The 20,662-nt window shown below is 32.6% G+C and overlaps 2 protein-coding genes across 2 annotated transcripts; both read right to left on the bottom strand.

The window, feature by feature from the left end:
• Positions 1 to 4,944: 4,944 nt before the first annotated feature.
• LOC133176332 (uncharacterized) lies at positions 4,945 to 9,109 on the bottom strand. Its single transcript, XM_061311459.1, has 4 exons — positions 8,959 to 9,109; positions 8,663 to 8,815; positions 8,344 to 8,450; positions 4,945 to 5,037 (listed from the first exon to the last, which is right to left on the bottom strand). The coding sequence occupies exons 1-4, from the start codon at positions 9,107 to 9,109 to the stop codon at positions 4,945 to 4,947; spliced, it is 504 nt and encodes a 167-aa protein (XP_061167443.1).
• An 8,722-nt stretch (positions 9,110 to 17,831) lies between these two features.
• LOC133176331 (heavy metal-binding protein HIP-like) lies at positions 17,832 to 20,368 on the bottom strand. Its single transcript, XM_061311458.1, has 4 exons — positions 20,361 to 20,368; positions 20,038 to 20,186; positions 19,462 to 19,467; positions 17,832 to 18,217 (listed from the first exon to the last, which is right to left on the bottom strand). The coding sequence occupies exons 1-4, from the start codon at positions 20,366 to 20,368 to the stop codon at positions 17,832 to 17,834; spliced, it is 549 nt and encodes a 182-aa protein (XP_061167442.1).
• Positions 20,369 to 20,662: the final 294 nt, after the last annotated feature.

The following is a 20,662-nucleotide window of genomic DNA, read 5'->3' as shown; positions in this document are numbered from 1 at the left end:
AATCTAATTCTGCACCAACTTACTATGTTTTCTATTAACATGACCACTGAAGTCTTTGCTATTCATGAAAAGATTTTCTAAAGATTTTCACTGTATATTCCACTGTAAAAAATGATCCCAGATTGTGGACACACCGTACTTATCCCTGGTGGAAAAAATAAAAATCTGCATAACATGAAGATGTGTGACTTATCATGGTCCTCCGCGAAGAATTTCAAAGATTGTTCACTATTTTGTCTATGCAAAAAGTTTATGATTGATTGTGACCCCGTCATACCCTATGGAATTCAAACTGAACAAACTTGAAATTGCATAACCGGATGATGATTTCATATTAATATATTTATTCAGAGTACTTATGTATAGAATAGAGTGATTTTTAAAAAAGGTAATTTTGTAGATGACCAATCACAAGATACGAATATTTTCTTCCCTTTTTATCGAAGAAGCAGTGGTCTATGCTATATAAAAGTCTTATTTTTAATATATCGTGGGAATGGTTGTACGAAGTGTAGAAAAATCATAAGTCCTGATGTTACTGACTTCTGAAAAATTTGGCGTTGTTAAATTTTCTAGAAGTTCTTCAGAGTTTTTGAGAATCCACATCTGATTTACACCATTTCTAGAATATGCTGTAGCACAATACGCCTGAAGTTTCTCCTTTAATGAAGTTAACATTTTTAGCAACTGCACTTGGCAATGTATATTTGTAGGATTTTTATGGAATCCAGTATGGGTAGGGTGGATCGAACTCATCTTGGTTGACTGGAATGTTAAAAATATTAAACACTGAAATGTGATTTTGAAGAACTTCAGCTTTAGAAAGTGAACTGCGAGTATAAGTTTGATTTCCGAACCTGGAATTAAAACCAAGTTCTTGTAAAATACAGTTATAATAATGAGCCTTACAAACAAAGACAATATTGTTACAAGCCTTGTCGGCTGGAACCAAAACATATTGTTCATCTTGCCTTTTTAATCCTGTTATAAACCGGATGTAGTGAAAACGGAAGAAGATATGGATTGCATATTCCCTTTTAAATATCTTATACAACTTTTTAAATATATTTTAAAACACCTAATCCATTCTGACAAAGTTTTCGGATCTTCCTTTTCATATCTAGCCAACCGTCTGGCGTAATCTTCGACAGGATTCATAATAGAAATAAAGTTCTGTCGCCAATTTAAAGATCTGGGCTCTCTGTATTTAGGATATTTTAAGATAATTGCTTTTAGGTCTTTTAGCTCCAGCTGGGTTGTAGTTGAAAGAGGAAGAGCAAGAACACTCAAGAGGATTTTATTTTAGATGTTCAATATCTAGGCACTGCAAGGCTTCTTTATAATTGAAAAGTTGGAAGCAAAGTTTGAGAATATCTGTAGGAAATGCAGGGTGTAAAGTTCAATTGAATTACGGTGGAATGCAAGACTGACTTTCTATAGTTCAAAATGTTGCTAATGTTCACAGCATCCATTCCTTTGTTGGAAGATTTAAGTTCAAAGAAGCGACGGGTTGAGTTGGAATTATCTTCCGACACATGTGATGGCTTAAACGCTTATGATGGGCAACATCCATAATCAGAAATACTTATTTGAATTCTGAAGTTAAAGAATTTAAGTATGATATAGGTTTAGCTTCTTCAAATATCCATTCAAATAATTCAAGGGAAATGAGTAGAGTTTGGTGCGAATATTATGAAGGTCTAATCGTTTATTGAGCTAAGACGAAAGTGAATCAAAAGAATCATGTATATTTGGTCTATTGTATGATCGTTGTCCATGACTACTCCTAAGTGTTTTGTTAAAAAGTCCCATCACATTCAAATTTGCGCACTGTGGGCTTGAGAGATTCCTTACATTATTTATGTGGTCGTATAACCATACGGAAAGGCCGTGCCTAGTTTTCTGATCCAGTATTCTTCTCGTTGACTACGGAATGAAGTACTCAAAGTAGGACTATTAGTTGGATGATATATTTTTCCCGAAAATTTTAACTCTCATTAATGAATAGAGTGATCAGGCGAATTGAAATGTTTATAAAGATGTTGATGGCCTTCATTATTTATTTCAATTCTATGCCACGGCATTCTCTTGCTGTTACGTTGCTGCTAAGTACATTCAATTCCATAAACATTGTTGGAAGTTTTATAAGTCAAATTTTCATCAGTTGTAGTTTAAAAAAAATTGCCCCATAAGGTTGCTATTAAACGAACTATTTGTTATAAAAATATCACAGGTTTTGCAATTATTAATAGAACTTCTGGAAATGGAACACAAGGGGTACGAAAAAAAAATATAGTAACAAATATCCATGAATGAAACCTTACAATCTTTAATTTTAGTAAAAGTTTGGTTTGTTTTGTACCACAACTGTTTATTTGATGACTGTACGTATAAGTTGTTGAAATAGGTAATATAGAAACAATATTGCTTGAAATCAATATCTCAAATTCAAAACCAATTTTTATTGTAACACATATAGGCCCCCATCTGCCACCTCCTGCTGGGTAGAAAGTCTAACAATGGAGATAAATTGTGCATCCCGCTGTGACAATGTTGAAATAATTCCAACAGGTGACTTTAATATTGACCTGATTAACCCCCCCCCCTCCTCCACCCCAAGACATTGGACCTCTGCTTTTGAAGAATATAATTTTACACAGATAATTAATGTACCTAAAGAAAAACAGATACCTCATCAACCCTCATTGACCCTCATCGATCATATATACACTACCTTACCTGAAAACATAATTATGTGAATCTGCATTACCAACAATTGCAATATCTGGCCACTACCCTGCTTGTTTTACAAGAAAATTACATGATATGTCAACAAGTTACATATAGAAAATTCAAAAAAAAATTAATGAAAAAAATTTTCTCCAAGACTTAAAAAAGTAAATTTCCAATCATTAGAAGTATTCTCTGGCCCAAGTGAAGCATTAACACAATTTTATTTGCGCTTTAATGCTGTATTAGACAAACATACAAAAGTGAAAACAAAAAGAGTGAAGCGCGACACAAGACCTAAATGGTTAACACAAGAAATTTTGGAAACACATCGCATGCGAGATAAGCTTCATTAAAATAAAGACTTATTGAAAATGCCAAGGTTAGTTATTATAGATCAACTATAGAACAAAACAGAAACTCGAAACAGATATGGAATGCCTTAAACAAATAACGTTTATCGTTTTAACTGACATTTTAGAATGTTCACTGTCCGTTATTCTCACATTTTATCCACTAAGAATTTAGAACATGATAAAATACAGCTTACCTTTTAATATTTTCTGTTTTGCGAGAAATTATTGTCTATGGTGCAGATTAAAATACAGGTATATAAAAAATAGATTATGTGTTATAAATGATATCATTATATGCAGATGTATATATATATCGATGATCAATCACGACAGAAATCAGTTTCGTATTTCAGAGAATAAATTACGCAAATAACGCAAATATGTCTTTTGTTGGTGAAAAAATGTAACATTTCTTTTTCTAAGGTACTTGTGATGAAAAACCTAAGTGAAATTATTATAAATCTAAAACTGAAAGTCAATTAGAGCGCCATCGCAAATCCAATATAAATACACAAATGATAAAAAATAAAACAACTTTATTTAATGTGTGCGTGATTTAAAAAGTATTTATTAAGTTAATTAAATTAAAAAAGTAAACAAAGTAGTTAAATATTCGCAAAATAAAAGTCATATATATAATTGTTTAATTTGTCATTCATATTTTATTCCAGTATTTTCAGATATGTATAAAATCACGATTACATTACTGTTTGTAGAATAACGCACACTTTACATACTACGTTACCTTGAATAATTTCTAAATAAATAGAAAATGTGCTAATTTATCGCTCTTTCGGACACACGTTTTTGAGGAAAATACCCACCCCAATAAATACCCTGGGCATTTTAGACGTTTTTCTCATTAGTAATCTTTTATTGTTATAATCCATAACTTGACAAGGTGAAGATAACGGACACTAATCGATCTCATAAAAATCTATAATAAAGGTGAGACGATACGTTCCTCAAATGTCTGTTTTGTAGACCTTCGTATTGTCTGGAAAATATTCAAAATTTTAATTACCTTCTGATTTCTAAACTGGTTTCTAATTGTCTTTAAAAAATGAAACACCAAAAAATGTGTTATTGACTTATTAAGTTTTTTTCCGAAAGGATTTTATTGGAAAAACATCCTCTGGTATCTTGCTCAAATGCCTGGTAAGGAACCTCAATTTTTTGCGAGTAAACATGTTAAAGTAGCAATACTTCAATGATAAAATCTAAGAAAAAATTATATATTATTGAGGAACGTATCGTCTGTCCTTAATACAAATTCGTGAGCAGGGCATAAAAAACAGAACAATGGAAATTTCAGCTGTGGAATCAGGTGCGCAGGAGGAGTCAGCATCCCTGTTGACCGGTCACTCCCGCCGTGATCCCTAGGGATAGAAATCTAACAATCACAATGAAACACGTCAGCAAACAAACGGCCCAATGACAGGTTATATTTGCTAACAAGGTCATTATAACGACCAAAGAATTAAAACGAGGTTGTTGAAATCCCTGTAACATCATCTTATCTGTCAGTAGCCAGCTGCAGTTTAAAAATTGATCGTACTCGGAGCAAGCTCGTGAGTATCGAAAAAGTTGGGAGATGTAAACACAATATGCAGGTGATAGTGGGATATTACAACATAAATAAGGCAAGCTGACGATGGAAAAGCTGAAGTCATATAGTTTGTCATGCAATTTAGTTCTTAGTTTGCGTTCATCGTTTATAGTCAGTAAAACATCCAAATATGAAACAGATGTGGTAGACTCTGTGATGTCTTTTTTCTCATGTTTACTGGGATATATCAAGTAAACACACAAAGAAATATAGCGGGTTCCAGTAAATGTATTCTTTTATGCATGAGTTTTAAATATAGTTTTCTTCTGCGTCACTTTTTGGCTCTCTTTCAGTTTCATCGTTATCAGAGATTGCGCATTTGCAGAAGCATATCATGAAGAGCTACAAAGTAAAGGAAAGTCACTTAAATATCTCATGTTTCAACATATTGTTACGTTTTTATTAACTCCTTTTTGCCTTTGTAATATTTAAACAAAACAATTATGACTGACATTGCATGCCCAATGAACCATAAAAACATGTATAAGTACATATCTACCAGAAATACTTGGTTATCATACGGTTTTACCAATGTCTTATCATCCATTAATTTAGATAATTACCATGAATTCATAAAAAGAAATATAGAGATAATGAACAGTATTCTAGCTCAAAGTCTATTTTAAACAATACACATCGGGAGCAGAGCAAACACCATCCTCCAAAAACATCAGAGATGGGATCAGATGCCATGGAGGTGTGAACATCCCCTGTCGACAAGTGACACCCGCTGTGTGCTCCTTGTCATGATCGGGAAAAACGTAAAAATCTGTAGACATTTTAGTGTGTAAATAATGGTCAAACAATTAATAAGAAAAACGTGATTTAGCATTTGACTTAATGATAGAAACCTATACGAGCTTTTAAACTCGAATGCGCGCCATAATAATTAACACATCAAACAATCGAAGTAAGCGAACATCACGCAGGGCAGAGTTTTGTATACATGTGGCTGTCAATCACCCAATACACACTCTAAACAAACAGCAAATATATAACTTCTCTCACGCCAAGTGCACTAACTCATCTAGCACAATGATGTGACTTGTGCTATATTTTTAAAATCGCTATATAGAGAATATTGATTCTCCTTGACAAAAAACATTGTTTTATTCATTGACATATCCAAAAAAAAAACATATAGTTTCGGATTCTCAAAGTTTTATCAATGGAACAGAAATAATGCGTGACCACTATTAATCCCGCCAACAGAAAATGTTCATTACTGGTATTTATTGGCAATATCTGAGAATGCATGAAACATAATGCCCAGATATTGATATAACTATAGTTAGAACTGACTCCGGGTTGGACCTCTGACGAGTGGCAGGCCCAGGAAAATCTCCAAAATGTGCTCGAAACACCGATTCAGGTGCCAGATCCTCTTCCCTCGGCACACGTGGTGCCGGGTGACAATTATTTTACACACTTCTGTTCAGTAATCTTTGTAACCAGTCGCAGTAGCCTAGTAGTGGGGCGTTCGCTGCCTGATCGGGAGAAAAGGATTTGATTCTCGTTCCCGACGCGGTATCAGACCTAAGATGTTAACATAAGTAGTGACTGTTCCAACGCCAAGTGCCCAGCAGTAGAAGTGGAAATCTGGGGTCTGGGGTTTTTCGGATATATGACCTTAAAAAAAGAGGAAGAAGAATGTATGTGTGAAGGATAAACCTTTCACGTAGCTTCCTCTTAAATCCAACGCTAGTACGCACAGCAAAATGAATATGCAATGCAATATGAAAGGTTAAAATACTTTTTATGAAGCAACTCAAAATGAGGTAGTCCAGCACAGGTTGGGAATGTAGATTTAATAGATTTATGAATGAACGGAATAAGAGTGCCGAAGAAAACGGCATAACAACGTCGATGAATTCTTGCCGTGTGGCGATAGGCGAGATCGATGTGTTTATTATAGTAGTTTAAAAAGTATATAACTAAATTAAATTTTAAGGAAAAGTCGTACGTATTTAAAATTTGTTGATAATTTCCGATTATTCAAGATTTTATAGCAGTTGTGACATAATTTCTGGATCAAACCCTCATAGCATATGGTTGAATTGGCGGTTAAGAATTGGAACATAAAGCTTTAAATATGAATGTCTCTAAATTAGGTACTCTGCAGTCATGTTTTATGTAATCTTTTTTTAAATTATAAACATTATATCTTTACGTCTCAAACACATGGTTTAGACTATCATTAATTCAAATGAGACATCTAAGTTTGTTGGTTGATAATATAGGAAACACCGACTGGTAGGTTTTGTGGTAAAAATTGGTAAAAAAAAAAAAATGGTAAAAATTAGCCTATGTGCTATGTGCTGATTTTTATCATTTTGCTTTTCTTATAAAATTCACCTGGCTTGGTATATTTTTTTTAAAGTTTAAATTACACTTTTATCACCAAGCTAACATATTCTTAAATTTATTTTCATCTGTAAACCTTTACTGCGTGTGATTTGTCCATATTTGTAATTTTATTGAAGTATCAACTAAAATTTTCCAAGTGTCATTTTTTATGCAAGAAAATACAACAGGTTATTGAGTTAATGTAATATCAGTTCACGCTGCACTCCTTTAGAAACATGTTTGAAGAAAAAAGAGGGTAAATGAATGATTTTTAAACAATTTTACCATGATTACTCTAGTTGTGTACTGTTTTGGGGTACTATGGAAGGTATTTCATTCTCCGAGTCTAAGGAGAAATATTCAAAGAATTATCCACTTTTCTAAAACTGTGACATGATATTAAGTCTCCTCCAAAGAAAAAAAATGTTTGTATCATCTGTCCTTAAGTATAGTTATGGATACAATTTTCGAAATGGTCAACGTTGCAATGGAAAAAAATCTAATAATAAATAGCTTCTTAGTACCTGGATAGCCAATTGTTGTGAAACATTAAAGCATTACTGCCATTGTTACAAAGGAAAAAAAAGAACAGTGCAAATTTTAGATTTACTTTTTTCTGGTACCTGACCAACAAATTGGTTCGAAACATTATGTAAAGTGTTATTGCTTGCATTAAGGCAAACAGATTTCTGAAGAAGAAAAAAATGATTGGACTAATTTTTTAGTTGCTGCCATGGAAATTAGAAAGGAAATAATTTTTCCCTTTAAAGGTATTCTAAACTGTATAATACGCAGAATGTAATTTCTCTTCAGGTTTATGGGGTTAATTTTTTCAAATTGTTATATTTTGATGGAAACAAAAATTAAACATTTACTAAAATTTTACATTTTCTAAAATGTAAAGAAATAGAAGCTTGAGCTGCTTTCGTTTCCAATAAAGCACCGTTATTGCTTGGAAAAAGTTTTTTTGGTTTGATTCCATATATTTTTATTACAAAACTTATTTACTTTTCCTTAAAATTTGTATTTTTGTAGTAGTTATAATGTTCATCAACTATGATTTTTCAGTTTTCATTTTGCGATTGACAACCCATATACCCTTTCTCACATTATGAATTTTGACAAATTCTAATACCTGAAGAACGCATGATAAATGTCCTATGAATAAATGCCTTCTCCCCCATCGCCCATGATCTTACCTCTGCTTTTTTTTTGAGAGGTCCATGTTTGTTCTGATCCAATTTTGTATTGTTTCAATGGCCTTTTGAGATCGAATACTGTTCGTAATCTTCATTTGATTACCTGAAGAACGCTTAATGAGTAACCTATGAATCCAAAAACACAGCCCCAACGAATTTCATTTGAATATTTTGACAGAAGTATTATACATCCAATGAATCCTAGAACACCTTGATTGAAAGAAAATATAAATTATATAAGAAATGTATATATTAATATATACATGATTTTGTATCTTTTAACAAAAACTTACAACTGATATCATCTGATTTTTCTTTATCTTATCGTTGTTGATATTAAATAGCATATTGATAAATATTATTTTAATGAACATTTAATCATTATTTAAGGAATGCATTATTGCCTTGAAAATAATCTTAACCTGCCAGTTGGTAAGCCACTATTACAATTCCATTGACCCACTTGCGAGCCTCAGTGTCAGAATTCCACCAGTTAAAACAAATAGTTAACACAAAGAAAATTGCCGTTAGGAGGCACACCCAGTTGCTAACCAGAAGCAAATTAGTAAGGTCGCCTAAATAAAAGAATGAAGCCCTATTATGTCATTTTTTCTAAAGTCAACATATTTTATTGGAAATTATGTTCTTAGAAATAAAAATAATAACCGATGAATCCAAGTGGCTATATATGTTTGTGTATGAATAAATGAAATCTTACCTGCACCACATTCATTGCTATCCGGGAAAACTGAAATACAAAAATTGGGTGTTTCCACCCACTTTTTATCAAAAATACCAATGATCACAAAACCGAACGAAGATAATGCAATACATACAAAAGTTATCAAGTATGTTTTTGAAGAGCACATTTGAATTTCGAAGAATCAAAAAAGTCACTAAAGGTGATTAAAGGCAAATAGTTTATCCCACACAGAAAAATTACTTTTATATCTACCAGGAGCAAGAATGTGAATACAGATAATACTTGTGACGTGAGATTTTCTTTTTGACATGCTGTTACAGGTTTTGTCTGTTATCAATACAAGTTAGTATGTATTTTGCAAAGTGTAAGATTTTATACTTTTATAAAGAACTTGAATGAACTATTATTATTTTTACGACATATGGAAAATGTGATCTTAAAAGTAAATCAATATCAAAATAGAAGCACTTCTTTTGATTTAATCTCAGTAAAGGTATGTTTCTATTAATAGACAATCACTTGAAATGAAATATGGAGATAACGAACAGTTATCAATCTCAAAAGTCCATTGAAACAATACAATCGGGAGCAGAGCAAACACTTACCAGTATCAGAGTTGGGTCAGGTGTCATGGAGGAGTGAGCATCCCGTTGTGTGCTTATTGTCATGAGCGGACAAACAGAAAAATTCGTAGAAAATTCAATGTGTAAATAATGGCCTCACAAGCATTTGGATTAATGATAGATGGTATTTTCTGACAAGGTCATTTTATCGACCGTAGAACTTGCAAAATGCTCATTTTAAACGAGACTGTTGATATCGCTTTTTCATCAAGTTTTTTGGCAATAACTTGAATCGTTTTATTAATTGTTCGCACGTGGAACCTGCTCTTGCGTATTGATTCGACTGGGAGACTAAAACACCATATGCAGGTGATAAGGGTATATTGCCTCATAAGTAATGGAAGTTGACGATAGAAATGCTGATTGTGTCACCAAGTGAGATAGATAATGAATGAATGCCATTCTTCCGTTCTAGAATTAGTACATCAATGTAAGTGTAATTCAATATTTCTCACGAGCTCTTCGCACCTAAGTTCCTAGGTTATTCTTTTCCATCTAGTGTCTGTACACATCTTCATCAAAATAATTCCTATACATTAATATATAGCAGAGACATTCTCTCCTGCGCTTGATAAGAACAACTGAGTCTTCATATTTACAAGTTCTGTAGAAGTACAAAGCAAGATACAGAATGTCATATAAACAACCAAACTTACACTGTTTAAGTAATGTGGATACTCCATTATCTTTAGAACAAACCTTATTGCGATTTTCATTTTGATATATACTACTATGTAAGGACATGGCAGTATTCTGAAGCACATTTGATGAGATATATATTGTAAAGTAACATTCTCATTTGGTGTCAACCTTTTCCAAATCATTCTTTTTATCTGTGTCATGTAAACTGCAAATTCTTCAACACTTGTAATCTAAAGATAAACTACAGATAATTCACTCAATAAGCTCATATCTAACTTGGTGCTGGAATTCAGTGGTAGAGATGATACTGCTCTCGCCTGTACAGACTTTCAATGTTCTGTTTAATATAGCAATACTGAGACAAGGTCCGATGGTTTCACTTAATAGTAAACAAGATATTCCCTTACACTATAAATCAAATAACTAACGGAACAGTGACATTTGTGCAGAACCGATGACTTGTAGTCGAAACATTTTTTTTTTTTTTTTTTTTTTTTTTTTTTTTGAATAAAAAGTCTCGGCATTTCCCATTACGTACCATGTTTATCAATAATTTAAAGTTCCCCTAAAAGTCAAGCAATAAGTTATCAGGTGTCCAAATCAGTATCACTCTGTATAAACCAAAAAAAAAAAAAAAACAATTGTTTTCATGAAGTATGAGCAAAGAATGTGTGTATTATTATAACAATGAATTCTTCTTTCAGAAAAATTTAAGGAGACCATAACACAAAGCTGAAAGAGATTCGTCGAATAAACGAGTTTTTGTTCTGCTAGAGAGAATGAGATACTCCATTTTAGTTTATTTTCAAGTTTGCTGCCAAAAGGAACAACATGAAATCCTCCGCTTAATATATCCGTTGCACCATTCTGGGATTGACCAGCCTGACCAGCCCTGTTCATGACTTCTCTGTAGTGCTGACGTAGGCCAGTAGGGTAAGCAGAACACAAAGCCAGTCCCTGCATCATGGAAAATGGAATATGTAGAATAAGGTACTTGATGGCCAGCAGAAGCGTGGGAGATATTACTGGTTCTTAAGAATTGCAAACGGTTATCTCTTAATAATGTACTTGAAATGTATACTTCGTTATTCATTACTACACGGGTGGAACTGATTTTTGTATTATTTGAGGACTCATAAATTTTTTTCTGTAAATCCCAATGCTAAATCGTCATCACATTCCATCAGAATCATAGTGTTTTGGGGATAAAATCAAGACTGATCTGAGAGAGATCACAGATTGCCTTATGATTCAGAAGCCATAGCATGAAATCTATATCTGAAGACTTCAGTATGAATCCTCTATGTCTACTCCAACTTGTCAATCTGTCAAAACCCCTAATAACGTAAACAGATTTATTTGTAGTCTCATCAGTGTCCAATACTTGTCTCCAGATCCTCATCACTGTAGGACTCCCTATTTTAGGATACAGTCCCACATTCACAACTTCTAACAGGCGAGGTATGTGATACATCGATATATTATGAAAGAATCAAAAAGTACATATCGGAAAATAATAAATGATTTTACTTAATTTTTCCTCTGTTTCAATATTATTGTGAATTTCTCCATCTTAAACAAATTATAAAAAAAAAACATAAGCACTTTGAAAATATTGTGTATTTTGTATATTTAACCAAAAAAGAGTAAAATTATCTAAAAACATGACATTCATCATGTTAAAAGTTAAAATACAAAACATTCCTACACGTTCATCCGAAAAAAAAGTATGAGTAACATTGATTACGAACGTGAGATACCTATAAATAAAAACGATGTAAGAGCATGCAAGCATATACAATGTAGCTATTGAATACAGAAAATAAAAATGACAAACATCAATGGAAAATTTCAGCGTCTTAAAACACAATCAATATAAACAATCGTATTATTAAAAACATCATATGTGATCGCTTTAAACGCCAGTGTGTATATTCTTAACATTGTGGCTTCCTGAATCTTCTGCATTGGTCACTTTAAAGATGAGTATGATTATTCTAATCAATGTTGCTTTCTTTATATTGTTGAAGGGAAATTGTTGCAACGAATATTGATACGATTGTAGAGATTCCAAATTATACCCACAAATTTGTTGAGAGATACCCAGTATTTGCCATGAAATTTCTCTAAAGCGAATAGGTACATATAGCCCTTTATCAGTGAGCAGCATTGTCTGTAGATCCCGTATATATTTTTCTGAACTGACTTTGTCACCCATTTTGTGATGATTCAGCACTAACAATATGTGTAACATCACTGAGGGTGGGATTAATACAGAAAATTGACTATTGTTTTGCTCTAACACTAATTCATCTATGTAAGTATAATTTTTGTGTAACACAATGTCTTTTATTAGGGCTCTTCTGATTTTATAACCCAATGTCATTCCATCCATGTATCGTCTGTACATAGCTACATTTCCCTGACCACGATACAAGATGTACAGTGATGACATTCTCCACTGTGCCTTATATAAACAATTGAGTGACTGTTCATACCTGCGTGTTTTGTAGAAGTACATGGCAAGATACAGAATATCTGACACACAACCTAGTTTACATGACACTTTTAGCAACGCAGATACACAATTAGCTTTGTAATTAGCCTTATTGGAATGTTCAACTGAAAATATACTACTTTGTATTAACATGGCAGTGTTTCGTAATACCTCAGATGTTGTACATTCCAATGAGACTGTCTGATATAATGTCATCTTTCCTTTTATCATTTTCTCCACTTCTCCCATATAAACGGCGAATTCTTTAAGATAAAGAATAAGATAAATGTGCATTAATTGGGCTCTTTCTCCCTAAAAGGCAAAATCTAATTACACGGTGCTGTTTATGAAACTGTTCTCGTCTGTACATACTCCCAATGTTCTATTCAAAATGGGCTTACTGAGGTAAGGTCTTATTGTTTCACTCAATAGTAAACTTGATATTCCATTACAATTCAAATCATACAATTGTCTGTACAATGAAGTTTGTACAGAATCGGTCATTTTTAGACGAAACATGTTGCTTTGCGGAATAAAAAAGTTTGGACATTCTCCAATACGTATCCAAAATATTAATAATTTAAAACATTCCCAGAAACAAGACAATAAATTTCCAGGTGTCCAAGTCAATGACCTATTACTCTGAATTACCCAAAATACAATTGTTTTTATGTAGTATGAACAAAGAATGGGTGCCTTGTTCTGAAAATTTATCATTTCTTTTAGAAAAATCTTTAAAAGACCGTAACTCAAAAACTGACAATGATTCATGAAATAAAGAAGTTTTTGCTCGGCTTGCGAGAATGAGATTCTCCATTCTTGTGCATCTTCAGGTGTACTGCCAATCGGAACAAGATGAAATCCTCCGCTTAATATATCCGATACCACAGTCTCGGAGGGCCATCCTTTTAGATGACATCTCTGTATCCAAGGCAGTGCTATTGTTGGCCAGTGGTGTGACTTCATACAGAATGCAAAGTCTACTTCACCAGATCCTCCTACGACCAATGAAGAACAAGAGCAAAAAATCCTGGAGAATTTGCAAATAATTATTGCGGAATAATGTACTAGATATATAAACTTTTTTATTTATCATAATACAGGATGATATGATTACAGACCTCTTTGATGGACTCAACAGTTTAAGTCTGGTAAATCCCGGTGGTGTATCATTACTCTCCATCAGAATCATAGTGTGCTGAGGGATACGATAGAGACTGACTTGAGAGAGGTCATTGATTACCTTGTGATTAGGAACCCAGAGCATCATATCCTCATCTGAAGTTCTCAGTCTGAATCCCTCACGCTTATTCCCACTCCTCATTGTGTCAAATCCCCTCACAATGTACAGAGATTTATTAACAACCTCGTCAATGTCCATTATTTCTCTCCTGATCTTCACTTCCGTTGGGGTCCCTATTTCAAGACACAGTCCCACATAGATTGCCTCTGATAGTCGAGTGGTGTGATACATTTTGTTTTATCTGAAAATAAAAACATATAACGTATCTGCAAAATAAAAGGATTTTTCTTTTACCTCCGTGTTTTATGATGGGAGTTTCGTCAACATAGAATTAGTTAATTCTTCTGTGGATCGATAAATGGAATTGGAACTTAGGCTCATCAAGACAACCTTTAAATAACACGTTATGATCAATATGAGAAAGGCTACTTAATATACACGTCAACATTTTTATGATGTATTATACAGTTTCCTAATTTCAAAAAAAAATCCTGTAAATTACAACTTGTAAACTTTGTAAGCCTTTTTTTTTGAAGTGTAAAATATAAACGTTAACACTCATTACGCAAAACATATCTTACTACTGAATGCGATTATGTAAAAAGAAAATGCCATTGGATAATTTACAACCCTAAAAAGGTAAATATGCATTATTACATTACTTAAGTTTATATAATTGGAAAATGATGATTGTTTAAAGAAGACATACCTGTATATTTTCAATGTATTTATTTGAAGCAAACCGCTTAGCTTTTACTTTCGGTTTGCATTATGAGAAAACAGTGTCATTACCTGTACTCTTCTTTTAGAGAGTTTAAAGACTCATTCAATATCAAAACCCTAACGATAAGCTAAATATTTACATTTAAAAAAAATCATGACAATAAAGGCATTGTTCTTATGTACTTGACATTAAGGTTGAAAATCAGTAAGTATTAAGACCCGTAAATTGAATGAATGTAATTTATCCACATTAAGTTTACTTGAAGTAGAAAGTTTGAATCAAATCAATTAAAAAGATAAAATTTGCAGAGAAATATTAAAACTTCTTTAAATATATCTTCCCCTGACAGCTCCATAAAATTCCTAAGGTAACTTGTCTCAAGGACGGATACTAAAATTTTAGGGTTTAGTTTTGGGAGGGAATTTAATATATATAAAGAGGTGGATGGTCTGGCAGCAACCTTAAGGCGAAGTCCCCTACAGCTCCCCTACAGCTCATGATTTGAAGGGAATAATTCAATTAATAATTATCCTTAATTATAAATATTTTAAGGAAATTTTAGCAGAAAAATTGCCCTTATTAAACATTTTTTGACAGAACTGTGTTATGTAATGATGTCGATATTTATAAAAAGGCAATCGTTTTGACTCTTACTTTTTGATTTCAATAAACAACCAACAAGTATTGACGCAATTTATACCAAAATATTTTAATGATACTTATCTTCGTTGAAAAGGCTTAATCAGTCTTGAAAACGTATGTATATACAGGTGCATAATTCTTGCTGGTAGATGATGGTCATTTTTAAAATATAAAAGCATGGCGTTTAATAAAAATCTGAAACAAATAAGGTATTCTCAGTAGTCAAAATTTTTATATTTTTTGGTACGAAGTAGCTGATGGCAGGTTTGCATTGTGGAAATTTCTGAGTAATGAAATTGACTAAGCTGATTAATCAAAAGACCTAAATCTCATGCATCTATTTAATAAATGTATTAGGTTAAACATATTTCAAAATATTCACTTTATTATTATAACCGGTTTCTCTTTCTTCTTTCTTTTATTATCAATCCTAAAATCTAAATGCACACATGTAACCTTATCTTTGACAATTTTAGCTTGGAGAATATCTCCCCCCCCCCTTTCCGCCCATGCTCCTTCCTCCTCTCCCAGTGAATCTACAGCAAATGAAAAATAATTGAAAATTGAATGCCCTAGCATATGCATACCATAATGTTATAGTCTATTTAAAGATAATTGAAAAATGAAATACAAACATACATGTACGAAAATCATAATACGATAAGTTTACAGCAATAAGATTGAATGATTGACTGATTTATATCGTTTTACGTCCTTTCGAAAATTTTTCGCTCATATAGAACCTTCACCATAAACAAGTGAAGGGCCTCAAACTTAGACCTATACTCGCCACTCAGGGTCATTGAGCAGTGAGGGTACCTTATCTTACCAACACATCGTGACAGGGGAGCTCGGTTTTTAAGATTTAATCCGAAAGACCACTCACTTTTAGTATTGGGTGCTTGGAAAAGGAACAGTTCCTACCTTTTTTATCGACTTAGGTTTTACTTTCAGAACAGAGTAACAAGCACTACCTATGTTTACGTCTAAGATTTAAAGCGGCTCGGTGAACAAGAATTGGGCCCGGGTCTCCTGGTCATTAAGAGATCGTCCTGACACTAGATTACTGTTGTGAGGTATGTTGTAATTGAAATATGTTTGTATTGTTTCATCATGTATATATTAAGTAACATAAAGAAACTTTTAGAACATTCAAGAATGGTCAACAGATAAAGTTTTTTTTATTATATTTCCATGTTAAATGATATAGCAACATATAAGTCATGATATTATACAGAAAATTTGAGAAAATATTAACTTCAAATCTGTTTCTAAGCCCCTTTAAGGTCAAGATCTAGTAAATGCCTTCAGTTTTTTTTTCTTGATGCTTGATCCATTATAACGTCATATTCAATTTAAACTTTCTTTTTCCCGTACTTTAAGGCTCTAAAAAGGATTATGAAGAAAATAATGTATTTTCATTGAATCATTTAAATCACGTGAAAGTAATCCCAATACTTACATTCAATTTAATTATGTCAACCCGAACGAAATTTTTCGACCGACAACGCTGTCCGCACAATTTCTCGCAGATAGCTCAGTCAATCTTCATGAAACTCCACTGTCATAATGAACACTAACTAAAAATGTGCAATCTATATTCAAAATTTTCAAAATGGTCACTGTTGCCATGGAAACTTTTTAAAGTGGTATTTTTTTTTTTAATTTCATCTTTCTTGGTTGCTTTTTAATTCAATCTTTTTGAAACTTAAAAGAAGTGCCAAATCATGTGTGTGTGTGTGAGTGTGTGTGTGTGTGTGTGTGATAAATGGATATTCAATGAATGTCTTAAATGTTTTTTTTTTTAATTTTGAAAAGGACAAAATTTTGATTTGATAATTATGGTTTTATATTTAAAAGATTTCTTATCCAGTAAGATTTACTGAGATGTCAACAGCTATCGGTGAATTACCAATCCCCGCTTGTCGTTACACGGGGTCTTTTTTATTAACAGGTAAAATATGATCTCTAAAAAAGTATGTAAACTCACAAAATTGTTGTAACCTTCCGATATATGGATATCATAGTGTATCCAGATCATGACCTAGATTTCTATGTCTTAAAATCATATTTCAAGGAAGAGCATTAAAGACGTTGGTCCTTTAACGTCCCAGAAGCAAAAGGAGACATGCCAATATAATCGAAAAAAATCGATTCAGATGATATTTCACAATAAGACAGAGATAGTGTCCAGACCAAAATGTAGAATCCCTTCATTGAAATGAAATAAAGCATCATATGTGGTTGATGGATCACATGTATATCAAAGTTATATCTCACAGGTTAAGGTCATCTCAAGTTCATAAATTGATGGCCACGATAAAATGGGGTAAGTTGGATCCATTTATTTCCATAGCAATAAAAAGGTGTTTAAAGATTAACGGAGATATAAAAAGAAATATGTTTAGAAGATGTTATGACAACATTTTTTTTTTCTTATTGTAAACTCAAGTAGGTATAGAAAATGAAATGAGTTCTGTCATTGTGTCAAATTTTTATTCTGAATAAATGTTATATTTATAACTTATTTCCGGAAAAATTTCCCCAATGTTCACCAAAAGCATATTGGCCGTAGTTATGGTATGTTCTTATCCACACTTTATCGCCTTTCTTCATTTTGACAATGGCATTTGTTGTTGACATATCATAGCCAGTGAGACCTCTTCCATCTGCATAGTTTCTTGCTATCTTTTTACCATCATGTATAATCTCACTGATGAAATATTTACCTCCTTTTGTCATGATTGTCCAGCTGAATTTATACACACCCTCGTCAGGGGCGGTAAATACGCCTGTCTTCTTATCATAGCCATTTCCTTCGTTCAAGGTCACCTTGTCAAATATCACTCTCTGTTCATTACCCATGTTCTCCAAGTACTTGCTTAGTGTCGTTTGAAAAGCAACTTACACCTTTCCTTTATAAAAAAAAAAAAAGAAAGTATAAATGTTTAAACCAATGATCTATAAGAAGATTTGTAACATGTAGCTGTTGAATTTAACATAAATATCCTAATTACTTATTTTTCAAATAATTTGCGACTTACGCCTCCCAAGGAACATTACAATGTAAAAAAGTACTTTTGTTACATTTTCAACAGTATTTCTTTATTGATTAACGTACTCTCGAGAATTTTTCATTCATATGGAGACGCCACTACTTGCCGGTGGAGAGCTGCAAATTTTGACCTATACTCGGCACACAGGACCATTGAGCAGTGAGGGATCTTTTTCGTGCCAGCACCTACTGCGACACCCGAAGGACCGGTCTCCAGTCCCACAGTAAGGAAGACGTAAGGAAGAACTCCTTACTCCGCGATTCTAGAGCGAACGCTCTAACCATTGCGCCACGCGGGCGACTTTTCAACAGTAAAAACATTTTCAACAGTAAAAACATTTATTTATTAATTACATGAAGAGATTTTTTACAGTGCTATATTTCGTAGCAAATATTGTAAAAGGGAATATTTTTCTTTGTGAGAAAATCTTAAGCGACAAACTCTCGATGTTTCGTTCCCTTCATGAGGGGTGTTTTAAGGAAAATACCCTTGTTATTAAATAGCGAGAATAATAATTAAAAAAAGGTGAATATAACGAACAGCCATCGTTCTAAAAAAAAAATCAACAAACAATGCAATGTGAAAAGGGCATCAACACGGATCCCCGGAAATACCAGAAGTGGGATCAGGTGCCTAGGAGGAGAAACAATCCCCTGTTGACAGCATCCAGTAAATAAACTCTTCTGACAAATGCTGTAACTGCCGAAATTTCTTAAATTTATGAAATTTTCAATCTCACAATCGCTTAGATATAAGGTTTCACAATCGCCAAACTCGGAAAAAACAGTACACAAAGACAGAATCAAACGGAATATCAACGAAAATATACTAGACAAAAGATTCAATGTTTTGTAGTTAGATATGGAATTTATTTTACACGTGAGACACGAAATAAAGATTTTTTTTAATGATATAATTTGCTTCGTACTCGTATAAATCTCTCTCTCTCTCTCTCTCTCTCTCTCTCTCTCTCTCTCTCTCTCTCTATATATATATATATATATATATATATATATATATATATATATATATAAAGCACTAAAAATGACCAACGACACGAACAATAATAATTGTCAAATTTTCGGGACAACCTGTCCCTTCCTCAGGACAAAGAAAAAAGTTAAGAAGTCATAAAAACAAAGGAAATAGAGAAGCAAAAACAACTAGCACTACTACTAAACTACCAAACACTAAATATTTACAATGTTACATGTTTAATTTGGAGTTTATAAACAGTTGTGAACAAAGAAATCCGGAGCGCTATGAATTGCGTCCGGTTTATCGGGTGTACGCTGGTAAAGTGTGATTTACATAATTGAACGAATTAATTATCGCTAATTAATTACGACCAACAGTAAATCGTACATTGTCTTATTTAGATTAAAGTTTGAGTTTTTCATTTAAATTTGGATTTAATAGTTATATATATGTGTGAGTGTATATATATATATATATATATATATATATATATATATATATATATATATATATATATATATATATATATATATATATATATATATATATATATATATATATATATATATATATCCTGTATCACACGTAAAAGAATTCCGTAAAATCAATTCCAAATCCAACAACAAAACAAAGAATATCTTCTTCATATATTGAAAACCACTCAAAGTTTATTTAACATAAATCTAAACCTTTCTTGTCCGTTTTGCAACTTAGGTTCTGATATCCAAGTCCATTACAGATTGTCCTGTAGTTGTTGTATTTGTTAACGATCTGCTGTGGTGTCTCCTGGATAGAATCAAACACGGCAGTGGCCAAGATAAGCAACAGTACAAGTACGCTGTGAAAAGAAACATGACAATGATCAAAAGTAAAGTAAAGCGTACAATTAAAACGTAGAACCACACAAGACAATGACCAATATCAAAATAGTAAAGATACTTTGTGGAATCGGTAAAGACACCAGGAAAAAGTAGAAAACGTAGGAATTAAGCTCATAATAATGCATCTATACCTTTTCATATTCTACGCGTACGTTTGGTGAACTATTATTGATAGAAACGAATAAGCTGAAAAATGATGTGTAACAGAGAATATATAAGTATATACAGGATTTGAAATTGTAAAAATCAATTCTTAATCACGATATAACTATCAAATTTCTAAGAACAACACGGAAATATGTAATTTGTTAAATATACATGTAATATTTTGGAGATAAGGTACAGTAATCAAGCTTAAAATTTCAATGATACAAATCGGGAGCAGAGCAAACACTGACCTCTAAAGTCAATTCAACGAATGCAGACTTGGCTC

The sequence above is a fragment of the Saccostrea echinata genome, unplaced genomic scaffold, assembly GCF_033153115.1.
Source record: "Saccostrea echinata isolate AGI-Se365-2 ecotype Australia unplaced genomic scaffold, CSIRO_AGI_Sech_v1 ptg000073l, whole genome shotgun sequence".
Taxonomy (NCBI): domain Eukaryota; kingdom Metazoa; phylum Mollusca; class Bivalvia; order Ostreida; family Ostreidae; genus Saccostrea; species Saccostrea echinata.
The sequence above is the reverse complement of the archived record's forward strand: the minus strand, read 5'-3'. Positions and strand labels throughout refer to the sequence as shown.